Genomic DNA, 13,057 nt, shown 5'->3' on the forward strand with positions numbered 1-13,057 from the left:
AGAAATACACCCATCATTTTCTGTGGTTTGAAAAACACACTTTTTTTTTCAGAAAAATGTATTTTTCAGATCTGCAAGTGTTAAATTCAAGTTTAATATATACAGCTTTCAAATTCTGTTACCAAAAAAAGACTTTTTTTTGGCAATCTACAACATCTGTATTAGTCAGTGTGCAATTTAGGTAGAAATACACCCATCATTTTCTGTGGTTTGAAAAACACACTTTTTTTTTTTTTTTAAAAACTGCATTTTCCAGATCTGCAAGTGTTAAAATCAAGATTATTATATACATCTTTCATATTTCTGTTACCAAAAAACACAATTTTGGCAATCTACAACATCTTGATTAGTCAGTGTGCAATTTAAGCTAGAAATATACCCATCATTTTCTGGGGTTTGAAAAACACACTTTTTTGACAAAAAACACTATTTTCAGGCCTTGCAGCATCAGCACGTGTGAAATTACAGGCTCATATACTGCTGTCAAATTCAGTTGTTAAACACTCGTTTGCGCACAAAAATGTTTGTTGCCAGCCTTTGATGCAGATGTCATTGTGAGATACACCCTTAATACATTTGGGTTACATTCAGAGATTTTAAATACTGCCATTTGGTGCACCAATATTGAATTCAGGCCTACACTGGTTCAGGCCCTGTGAGATACCCCCTCTACATACAGGGGTTTGAATCAGGAATTTGAAATACAGCCATTTGAAATACAGCCATTTTGGGCAAAGATATATTTACTTCAGGCCTACACTGGTTCAGGCCCTGTGAGATACTCCCTCTACATACAGGGGTTTGAATCAGAGATTTGAAATACAGCCATTTGAAATACAGCCATTTTGTGCAAAGATATATTTACTTCAGGCCTACACTGGTACAGACCATGTAAGATACCCCCTCTACATACAGAGGTTTGAATCAGGGATTTGAAATACAGCCATTTGAAATACAGCCATTTTGGGCAAAGAAATATTTACTTCAGGCCTACACTGGTTCAGGCCCTGTGAGAAACTCCACCTGTGCCTCTACATACAGGGGTTTAAATCAGGGATTTGAAATACAGCCATTTGAAATACAGCCATTTTGTGCAAAGATATATTTACTTCAGGCCTACACTGGTTCAGGCCCTGTGAGATACTCCCTCTACAAACAGGGGTTTGAATCAGGGATTTGAAATACAGCCATTTTGGGCAAAGATATATTTACTTCAGGCCTACACTGGTTCAGGCCCTGTGAGATACTCCCTCTACATACAGGGGTTTGAATCAGGGATTTGAATACAGCCATTTGAAATACAGCCATTTTGTGCAAAGATATATTTACTTCAGGCCTACACTGGTTCCGGCCCTGTGAGATACTCCCTCTACATACAGGGGTTTGAATCAGGGATTTGAAATACAGCCATTTGAAATACAGCCATTTTGGGCAAAGAAATATTTACTTCAGGCCTACACTGGTTCAGGCCCTGTGAGATACTCCCTCTACATACAGGGGTTTGAATCAGGGATTTGAAATATAGCGATTGGAAATACAGCCATTTTGTGCAAAGATATATTTACTTCAGGCCTACACTGGTTCAGGCCCTGTGAGATACTCCCTCTACATACAGGGGTTTGAATCAGGGATTTGAAATACAGCCATTTTGTGCAAAGATATATTTACTTCAGGCCTACACTGGTTCAGACCGTGTGAGATACCCCCTCTACATACAGGGGTTTGAATCAGGGATTTTAAATACAGCCATTTGAAATACAGCCATTTTGGGCAAAGAAATATTTACTTCAGGCCTACACTGGTTCAGGCCCTGTGAGATACCCCCTCTACATACAGGGGTTTGAATCATGGATTTGAAATACAGTCATTTGAAATACAGCCATTTTGGGCAAAGATATATTTACTTTAGGCCTACACTGGTTCAGACCGTGTGAGATACCCCCTCTACATACAGGGGTTTGAATCAGGGATTTGAAATATAGCCATTGGAAATACAGCCATTTTGTGTGTTGTGGAAATTTTTATTAGGATGTGTATTTAATATATTGTGTATTGTCATTATGTCTCTCAGTGTCAGGGTAAACCATTGGAGTGGATATCTTCCAGTGTATGTCCTGTACAAAAGGAACGTGCGTTTGTTGTCTCTAAAGCGCCTGATCACCCGCTGGAGATAATGACGTTGTCCTGTAAATAAACATGCATGAGGATCATAGTAATTTTATCTGGCATTGATCACTGAGCAAGGCTAGATAAAGTTCGCTCCAGTGGTTATTGTATACATGTGTTTGTGAGCTGGCTATGTTCTTGTCTTCCTATGTCATCACTTCCTGTATGTCATCACTTCCTGTATCCTTGTCTTGGGCCAGCCCCTTTTACACCTTTTGTTAGTAAATAAAAGGATCAGACTGAGCAGGGCGGGAGGAGTTGCTCAGCAAGAATTCAATCAAGATGGTAACACCTGGGTCTGGCTCTGACTGTGGCTGAGGGAAGAGAGATTTACCTATTTCTTTACACAAAGTTTGATGAGAGCGGATTACAACTATTAATATTTCTACATGTGCAAAGATATATTTACTTCAGGCCTACACTGGTTCAGGCCCTGTGAGATACTCCCTCTACATATAGGGGTTTGAATCAGGGATTTGAAATATAGCCATTTGAAATACAGCCATTTTGTGCAAATAAATATTTACTTCAGGCCTACACTGGTTCAGGCCCTGTGAGATACTCCCTCTACATACAGGGGTTTGATTCAGGGATTTGAAATACAGCCATTTGAAATACAGCCATTTTGGGTAAAGAAATATTTATTTTAGGCATACACTGGTTCAGACCGCGTGAGTTACACCCTTTACATACTGTCGTTCTATTCTACTATTAATTTAACACCCATTTAGGGCAAGATCCTAAATTTGAAAAATATGAGGAGAGCGTCAAATAAGGGACGTGGCCCAGGTCATGGTGCTGCTGGTGGAGCTCCTGTTGCAGGGAGAGGATGTGGTCGATCTGTGCCAGTTACACGCACAAGTGAAACCCCTTCCTCAGGTGCGTGTAGGCGACAAAACCTGCAGCGGTATTTGGTCGGGCCTAATGCTGCTCTACGAATGGTGAGGCCTGAACAAGTACAGGCGATAGTAGATTGGGTTGCTGACAGTGGATCCAGTTCCTTCACATTGTCTCCCACCCAGTCTCCTGCTGAAAGACCACAGTTGGCACCTGGAGCCCATGTCCTTGCAAATCAGCCAAGCAGTCTGAGCCCCAAGTCATGCAGCAGTCTCTTCTGCTTTTTGATGACACCTAGCCCTGCCCCAGAAATGGAAGAGATTGAGTTCACTGATGCCCAACCATCTATTTTTCAAGATGAGTACATGGGAGGACCATCGCAGCACTTCTCGGATGATGGCGAAACACAGGTGCCAACTGCTGGGGCTTTCGAAAGTGTGTAGACCGACAAGGAAGTCAGGGGTGAAGACTGGGTGGAAGATGATGTGGAGGACGATGAGGTCCTCGACCCCACATGGAATCAAGGTCATGCGAGTGACCTATGTAGTTCGGAGGAAGAGGTGGTGGTCGCACAGAGCCACCAGCACAGCAGAAGAGGGAGCAGGGTGCAAAAGCGGAGCGGCCGTCCTCTAGACAGTACACCTCCTACTGCCCACTGCAGCAAGGGACCGAGCACACCAAAGCCAGCTCCAAGGAGTTCCCTGGCGTGGCAGTTCTTCAGACAATGTGCTGACGACAAGACACGAGTGGTTTGCACGCTGTGCAATCAGAGCCTGAAGCGAGGCATAAATGTTCTCAACCTGAGCACAACCTGCATGACCAGGCATTTAAGTGCAAAGCACGAGCTGCAGTGGAGTAGACACCTCAAAAACCAAGAAAGGTCTCTGGCTCCTCCTGCTTCCTCTTCTGCTGCAGTCGCGGCCTCTTCATCCACCTCTGGAGTGACAGTGCCACCTGGCACCCCACAAACAAAGGATATGCCTGGAACCCCAACACCTGGGTCACCAAGCATCTCCACAATGTCCCACGGAGGCGTTCAGCTCTCCATATCCCAAACGCTGGAGAGGAAGTACCCCCCTACCCACCTGCGATCCCTAGCCCTGAATGCCAGCATTTCTAAATTACTTGCCTTTGAAATGCTGTCATTCCATCTGGTGGAGACGGATAGTTTTAAAGGCCTTATGGCGGTGGCTGTCCCACATTATGTCGTGCCTAGCCGCCACTACTTTTCAAGGCGAGCCATACCTTCCCTTCACAACCAAGTAGGGGACAAAATCAGGTGTGCACTGCGCAACGCCATCTGTGGCAAGGTGCACCTGACTACTGATACGTGGACCAGTAAGCACAGTCAGGGCCGTTATATCTCCATAACAGCACACTGGGTAAATGCAGTGGCGGCTGGGCCTGAGGCGGATAGCAGTTTGGCGCATGTCCTTTCACCACCGAGGATTGCAGGGCGCTTCAGTTTGCCTCCTGTTGCTTCCTCCTCCTACTCTGCTTCCTCATCCTCTACCAGCTCCTCATCCGGTCAGCGTAACACCTTCACCACCAACTTCAACACAGCCAGATGTCAACGACAGCAGGCAGTTTTAAAACTTATCTGCTTGGGGGACAAACCCCACACCGCGCAGGAGCTGTGGACGGACCTTGAACAACAGACCGATGAGTGCTTTGTGCCAGTCAGCCTCAAGCCCGGCCTGGTGGTGTGCGATAATGGGCGAAATCTCGTAGCAGCTCTGTGACTAGCCGGTTTGACGCACATCCCTTGCCTGGCGCATGTGCTTAATTTGGTGGTGCAGAGATTCCTTAAAAATTACCCAGATATGTCAGAGCTGCTGCATAAAGTGCGGGCCGTCGGTGCGTGCTTTCGGCGTACTCACCCTGCTGCTGCTCGCCTGTCATCGGTGCAGCGTAACTTCGGCCTTCCCGCTCACCGCCTTATATGCGACGTGCCCACAAGGTGGAACTCCACCTTGCACATGCTGGCCAGACTGTGCGAGCAGCAGCAGGCGATAGTGGAGTTTCAGCTGCAGCACGCACGGGTGAGTCGCTCGGCGTAACAGCACCACTTCACCACCAATGACTGGGCCTCCATGCGAGACCTGTGTTCCTTGTTGCGCTGTTTCGAGTACTCCACCAACATGGCCAGTGCCGATAATGCCGTTCTCAGCGTTACTATCCCACTTCTATGCCTCCTTGAAAAAAACGCTCCTGGCGATGATGGAAGAGGATGTGGCACAGGAGGAGGAGGAGGAAGGGGGATCATTTCGTAGGGTTTCCGGCCAGTCATTCCCAAGTGGCTCCGAGGGTGGGTTCCTGAACCCACAAACCCAAGGTACACAATTGTCCAGCCAGGGCACAGTTCTGGAGGATGAGGAGGTGGAGGGTGAGGATGAGGAGATGGAGGAGGAGGAACCATGTTCACAGCAGGGTGGCACCCAGACCAGCTCATGGCCATCACTGGTGCGTGGATGGGGGGATACAGAGGACACAGACGATACACCTCCCACAGAGGACAGCTTTTCGTTGCCTCTGGGCAGCCTGGCACACATGAGCGATTACATGCTGCAGTGTCTCCGCAACGACCGCTGAGTTGCCCACATTCTAACTTGTGCTGATTACTGGGTGGCCACGCTGCTGGATCCCCGTTACAAGGACAACGTACCGTCCCTAATTCCCTCACTGGAGCGTGATCGTAAGATGCGCGAGTACAAGCGCACGCTGTTAGATGCGCTGCAGGTGGCTTTCCCACCTGACAGAGGGGGCACAGTGGAAGCACAAGGCGAAGGCAGAGGACGAGGAAGAGGTCGCCAACGCAGCTGGTGCACCGCCAGCACCTCAGAAGGCAGGGTTAGCATGGCCGAAATGTGGAAAAGCTTTGTCAGCACGCCACAACAACCAGCACCACCAGCTAATATGTAACGTCTTAGCAGGAGGCAGTATTTCACCAACATGGTGGAGCAGTATGTGTGCACACGCCTACACAAACTGAATGACGGGTCTGCCCCCTTCAACTTCTGGGTCTCCAAATTGGGCACACGTTAAATTAACCAATTTTTGGGTGTATAGTACTATACCTAGTAGGCCGGTTAAAAAATAAATAAATTGTCATTTACATTTTAGGGTGAAATTCACCAATTTTGGTGTGTATAGTACCACTGCTATACCTAGTAGACCGGTAAAAAAAAATTAATAAAATTGTCAGTTACATTTTCTGGCGAAATAAACAAATTTTTGGGTGTATAGTACCACTGCTATACCTAGTAGACAGAAAATAAAATGAAATTGTCAGTTACATTTTTTGGTGAAATTCACCAATTTTTGGGTGTAATATACCCCTCCTCTACCTAGTTCACAGCTCAATAAATTTCAATAATTTTTCTGTTACATTCTTGGGTTGACATTATACAATTTTAGACGTGAATAAACACCTGCTATGCATAGGTGACAGGGAATAAAATTTAATAAATTATTCAGTAATTAATGCTTAAACTTTGAAAAGTTGTCACACTTTTATGCTTTAATAATTTCTCCCATATTTCAACTCTAATTTTAAATTTGAAAAAATGAATCCTCCCTTGGATGTGGTCTCTCTTTCTCACACTCCCTCTCCGGCCTGGAACCCTGATTCCCCGCCACCCATGATCACCATGGTAGGCGCATTAAAGAACATCGAAAGTTGATAGAGCAGATATCAAATTTGATCGTGAACATCACGGGGACGTGCGACATGGTGGGGCAGTAAGTGTGCACACGCCTACATGAACTGACTGACAGGGGTCAGCCCCTGCAACTTCTGGGTCTCCAAATTGAGCTTGCCCTTTACGCCTTGGAGGTGCTGGCCTGCCCTGCAGCCGGTGTATTGTCTGAACGTCTGTTTAGTACGACTGGAGGGTTATGTTTCCCAATGTTTTTGGGTGTACCCTAATTTAAAAAAATAAAAATAATTTTTAAACTAAAAAGCAGTGTAGGCTACCTCCTCCTCATCCACCGCCACTTCCACCTACACCGCCACATCCACCGCCTCCTCAACCTTCTAGATCAAGATTATTATTTAAAATTTTTACGTATTTTATGTTATTTTAAGTCATTTCCCTATCCACATTTGTTTGCAGAGCACTTGCCATGCTCTTAGCCACATTTTGATGCCATTTGCAGCCCTCTAGCCCTTTCCATGACATTTTTACAGCCATTTTAGTGCTCAAAAGTTCGGGTCCCCATTGACTTCAATGAGGTTCGGGTTTGGGGTCAAGTTCGGGTCAAGTTCAGGTCCCGAACTCAAACTTTTTTCCGAAGTTCGGCCGAACCCGAACACCCAGGTGTCCGCTCAACTCTAGTTGTGTGGGCAATTTAATGGCACTTCTGATGTGCTGTCTTGTTGATGTCTCTCTCTTGTAATTCTGGCTAATAGCAGTATCTGGCACTTGTGGAAATAGGTGTGCACTGTGTGATACAGGCTTGGAGTTAGTCTGGCCTGAATGTTATCTAGGTGATGGGTGTCCGAACTGTATTACCCTCACCTGCTGCAGGGTCTGTTAAACTGAAAATACTGGTCACTCTGCTGGCTAAGCATGCTGTAGCTTCTAAGATGAAAGTAGTTTTGGTTCTGAATATCTCTCTGGAGTGTTAGTCTCACAGGAGAACTGGTTACAGTTCTTTGGAGTAGGAGCTCTAGCATGAGCTTCCTATCTCCTTGCTGTCTGGACTCGAACTATCCCCCTTCTGGCAGGAAGTAGGACCATCCCACTCCCACCAAAAGGGGAAGAACAGAGTGGTTATACCTGTTCCTGCCAACCATACCTCAACTGCTGGAGTTTACGGCAGAATAGTATATAACATGACATTAATACAAAATATAAAAAGCAATTGCCGATACCCCCAAATCTGGGGTACTGCACTTTCTCTTCAAAATCACCTGCAAGCTGCCTCCTTTGTAGAAGCAGAGCAGTGTAATTACAACTGCTTGTCCCATTAAATGGAACGAGTTAGTTCCCATTCACCCAAGATTGGGGTTTGCAGAAAAGTATCTAAGTACAGAAGCGATCAGGCCGTATTTACCAGTATAGATGTGATACAAAGCTATTAGATAATATAAGGTGCTTCATTTTATCCGCTCTAAAACTGGGATAAATAACCCCCTGGTTGAGTGTATGACGCGGTTGTCGCTGGTTAATCTATATGCTGTGGAGGAATATACTCGTTGCTGGTCGGTACAGAGATTGAAAAGGTGGTGATAAAAGAAAAAACAAACTGAAGATCAAGTGAAGGAGGCACCTGAATAACCACTAGTTTCTGTGCAAGTTTCTACTTAAAGGGGTTCTGCAGTTTTTTTAAACTGATGATCTATCCTCTGGATAGATCATCAGCATCTGATCGGCGGGGGTCCAACACCCGGGACCCCCGCCGGTCAGCTGTTTGAGAAAGCAGTGGCACTGGCAGTAGCGCAGCGGCCTTCTCGCTGTTTACCGCAGGCCCAGTGACGTCACGACTAGTATCAATGGCCTGGGCGGGGCTAAGCTCTGTTCACTTGAATGGAGATTAGCCTAGGCCATTGATACTAGTCGTGACGTCACTGGGCCTGCGGTAAACAGCGAGAAGAGTGTCGGACCTCCGCCGATCAGATGCTGATGATCTATCCAGAGGATAGATCATCAGTTTAAAAAAACTGCAGAACCCCTTTAAGTAGAAACTTGCACAGAAACTAGTGGTTATTCAGGTGCCTCCTTCACTTGAACTTCAGTTTGTTTTTTCTTTTATCACCACCTTTTCAATCTCTGTACCGACCAGCAACGAGTATATTCAGCAACGAGTACCAGCAACGAGTTCCCCTTTAAGTATGTGATCACTACCCAGAAGTAAACAGAAACTGACGAAGAATGGAGCGGTGCTGGATCGGCAAGTGAGTATTTATTTTAATAATTCAAAGGGCTCCCAGCATTTAGGAAAAACATTCCTTTATAATAGACAACCCCTTGAAAATCACATCATGAGGATGGTGAGACTTCCCCCCAACAGATATGGTTTGTACCCCCTAGGTAATGCTTGCAACTGTTTTTACATCCCAATACCAAAGATGAAAAAATAGTTTAAAAATGAGAGTGTGAGTGTGGTTGTATCTCTAGCAGAATGAAGGCTGGTCTCCAGCAGGTGTACTATGAAGCAGTTAGAGCTTGTGCCATTTCTGTAGGAACATAGAAACATTAAAATAAAGCACTGTTCGTTTTCCAATAAAGGCCAGGTGTGTCTAGAAACTGCAGTAATATAAAGTGCAATTAAAAAGTAAATGTAAAAATTGTGTGCCTGTCACATCAAGGAAACTTTACTTATAAAGCCTATGATGGAACTTCTATAGTAGTAGTTCTGCACCTGGTACAGAAACCCTTCTTGAGATGACCACCCAACATTGCAGTGGAAATGGACTTCTAAATTGGTGTAGATGGCTGGTGGTCTTTTCAGAGAGGTGTTTTTTTTAGAAGCTTCACTGTATTTGATTTACCAAAAATTTTGTAACATCATTTCTGCATAATACATTTCTGGCTGTATTATGTATGTAATGGTGGTGTCCTTGGGAGCATTGTTGTCACCTATATCTGTAGCAATGGAGAAATTTACTACGCTTAATTTACATCAAAAACTGGCGTCCATTGCTGGTACCACATCTATGAGCGGGCTACGGCTAGTTTCACATCTGCGTTTTCTTTTCCAGTTTTGAGATCCATCAGAGGATCTCAAAACCGCAGGAAAACGCATCCGTTTGAATAATACAACTGACTGCATCCATTTAGAATGGATCCAGTTGTATTATATAAAAAATGAACATACATATTGTAAGTCAATGGGCGCTGGATCCTTTTTTTTTTTTTTTCGTTAGAAAAAAACATATCCGGCACCATTCGCTTACATGGTTTTTGGTGCCGGCATGTTCAGCTTCCCATGATTGCAGCGTTTTTGTGTCTGGCACGGGAACGCAGCAAAACGGAACAGAATGCATTCTGGTGCACTCCGTTCCGTTTTGTCCCCATTGATAATGAATAGGGACAAAACTGAAGCATTTTCCTCCTGTTTTGAGGACGGATCTCAAAACCGGAAACGAAAACGCAGATGTGAAAGGAGCCTAAGAGGGAAGGGGGCATAGCTTAAAATGCAACATACACCAACATTTTGGCATGGAGTAATCCGACTAATCGATGGTGTAAAGTTAGGCAAAATGCACCAAATTTATTATCCAGCATGAGCCACCGTGATAAATGTGTCACATCTCTCCACTGCCCGCCTAAGGGGATGAAGTATTTTGGCTTTTTTTGGGGGGAGTGTGTCCTTAGTTTGAAGCTATTTTCCACGCCTTTTGTTAAATTTGTCACACTAAATATCTATGGATTTTTCAGTCTAAAGTTCAATCATATTTATTGCAAAGGCTTCATCAGTTAGTTCTTCATTAGGGGACCGGAGTGCACGTGCAACTTTTTCGCAACTTTTTGATACATCTGGCTAAAAATTTAGCTCTGCCCACAAAATATCCAGCCGCCCCTTAGCAACTACAAATTGCTGACATGCAAACACTTCATAAATTTGTCACAATTGTCCACTCCATGGACAAAAGAGGCGAAATCACTTCACTTTTATGGCACAGCGCATTTAATGTATCACCCCCTTGGTTTGCACTGTCTACATATTGGACAGGATTAGTAAATCTGCCCCAGTGTATACGCATAAAATAATAAGATGATATCATTACTTTCTCTTTTTCTGTCTCAGCTTTCACAGACGTCACCCAGCCGTACGCCTGTCCTCTGTTCTGGACCGAGTCTAGCGGGAACTGCTACAGGTTCTTCCCCATAAATAAAACATGGGCTGAAGCGGACTTTTATTGCGCTGAGTTCTCACTCGGCAGGACTACTGCCAAATTAGTTTCTATCCACAGGTATCGTATGTAGCTGCTTCTCTGCAGCAGCCGAAATATGAGCAATGTTTATTACCTTCAGCTTTCAACAACTAACTAAACAATGAGCATTATAAAAAGAAGCAAAGCCTTCCCAAGACAGAGAACAGCATGACTTTATGTCTCCAATCTTGCCTCTGTCTGCAATAATTGTGAAGTCTGTATGATTCTACACAATATAATAAGAAATTGTTGGGTGAAATTTAAAGGAACACTCCAGACAAGCCTTATACACTATATTACGACTAGCCTAAGAGATGGTGCATGACATAGGGATTTCTCATTGTTTAAATCCATGCTCCATCCCATCAGGCCCTGCTCTAGGTACAACCATCCTTGCCAACCACTAAAAGTTGTGGTCCGGGAGGCCCAGCGTGCAGTACATGACCATACCCCTCTTTGTAGACCATGACCATCTATACTAGGCCACATCCATTGTCCTCTGGGAGGTCCAGTGCAGTACATGACCACACCCCTCTTTGTAGACCATGCCAATTTATACTTGGCCACACTCCATGTCCTCTGAGAGGTCCAGTGCAGTACATGACCACACCCCTCTTTTTGTAGACCATCATTATTTGGACACACCCCATGTCCTCAGAAGATCCATACTGCTGTTCATGACCACACCCATTTTTGTAGATGCACATTTATACTAGGCCACATCCCATGTCCTCCTGGAGGTCCAGTGTGCAGTACATGACCACATCCCGTTTTGTAGACCATTATTATTTGGCCACACCCCATGTCCTCAGGGGTCCATAGTGCTGTTCATGACCAAACCCCTTTTTGTAGATTATGCAAATTTATACTAGGCCACATCCCATGTCCTCCTGGAGGTCCAGCGTGCAGTACATGACCACACCTCTCTTTGTAAACCATGACCATTTATACTAGGCCACACCCATTGTCCTCTGGGAGGTCCAGTGCAGTACATGACCACACCCCTTTTTGTAGACCATGCCCATTTATACTCAGCCACACTCCATATCCTCCTGGAGGTCCAGCATGCAGTTCATGACCACACCCCTTTTTGTAGACCATGCACATTTATACTAGGCCACATCCCATGTCCTCCTGGAGGTCCAGTGCAATACATGACCACACCTCTTTTTGTAGACCATCATTATACTAGGCCACATCCCATGTCCTCCTGGAGGTCCAGCGTGCAGTACATGACCACACCTCTCTTTGTAAACCATGACAATTTATACTAGGCCACACCCATTGTCCTCTGGGAGGTCCGTGCAGTACATGACCACACCCCTTTTTGTAGACCATGCCCATTTATACTCAGCCACACTCCATATCCTCCTGGAGGTCCAGCATGCAGTTCATGACCACACCCCTTTTTGTAGACCATGCACATTTATACTAGGCCACATCCCATGTCCTCCTGGAGGTCCAGTGTGCAGTACATGACCACACCCCTTTTTGTAGACCATGACCATTTATACTGGGCCACACCCCAGGTCTGTGCAGCAGCGCCAGGCCCCTCAGCACACATCTGAATCTGATGATACAGCATCCACATGTATTTAAAGTCCATGGAAGTCTGCTTTCTGGGAAAAAGCAGCCCTTCATGAGGTGCCTGGGAGATTCAGGAGTCTGGGAAGACTCTCCTATTTCTGAGAGGTTCATCGTGTAGTGCATGACCATGTCCCTTTCTTGCTATTTATACTTGCCACACCCCATTATTAGGTAACAGCTCCGCCGTCCCTCAATACACATTTGATTCTGATGATGCAGCATCCCACTGCCACATACAATTAAAGTCCATGAAGGGGTGTTTTATGGGAGAAAGGTTCAACATAACCACACCCATTTTTGTAGACCATGCCCATTTAAACTTGGCCACATCCCACTTCTGTACAACAGCTCCACCCCCTCGATGCACACATGAGTCTGTTGATGCAGCATCCCATTGCTGCATACATTTAAAGTCCAGGAGAAAGCAACACGGGCGGCTTCCGTTTTTTGCGGATCCGCGGTTTGCGGACCGCAAAAAATGGAACGGTCGAGTGCATGAGGCCTAAACGTGTGATTTTTATACTTGACACTGTATAGTGATCCACTGAAAGGAAAACTGTCGTATTAGCTAAAGATGGGTTTACA

The 13,057-nt window shown here is 45.2% G+C and overlaps 1 protein-coding gene across 1 annotated transcript in view; it reads left to right on the top strand.

Annotated features, from left to right (window-relative positions):
* The window catches only part of CLEC19A (C-type lectin domain containing 19A), a 34,914-nt gene that overhangs the window by 3,783 nt on the left and 18,074 nt on the right, over positions 1-13,057 (top strand). Inside the window, exon 2 of the mRNA XM_040441248.1 lies at positions 10,759-10,924. Within this exon, the coding sequence (XP_040297182.1) occupies positions 10,759-10,924 (166 nt within the window). The remainder of the gene's footprint in view (positions 1-10,758; positions 10,925-13,057) is intronic.

Source organism: Bufo bufo, chromosome 7 (genome assembly GCF_905171765.1).
Source record: "Bufo bufo chromosome 7, aBufBuf1.1, whole genome shotgun sequence".
Lineage (NCBI taxonomy): Eukaryota > Metazoa > Chordata > Amphibia > Anura > Bufonidae > Bufo > Bufo bufo.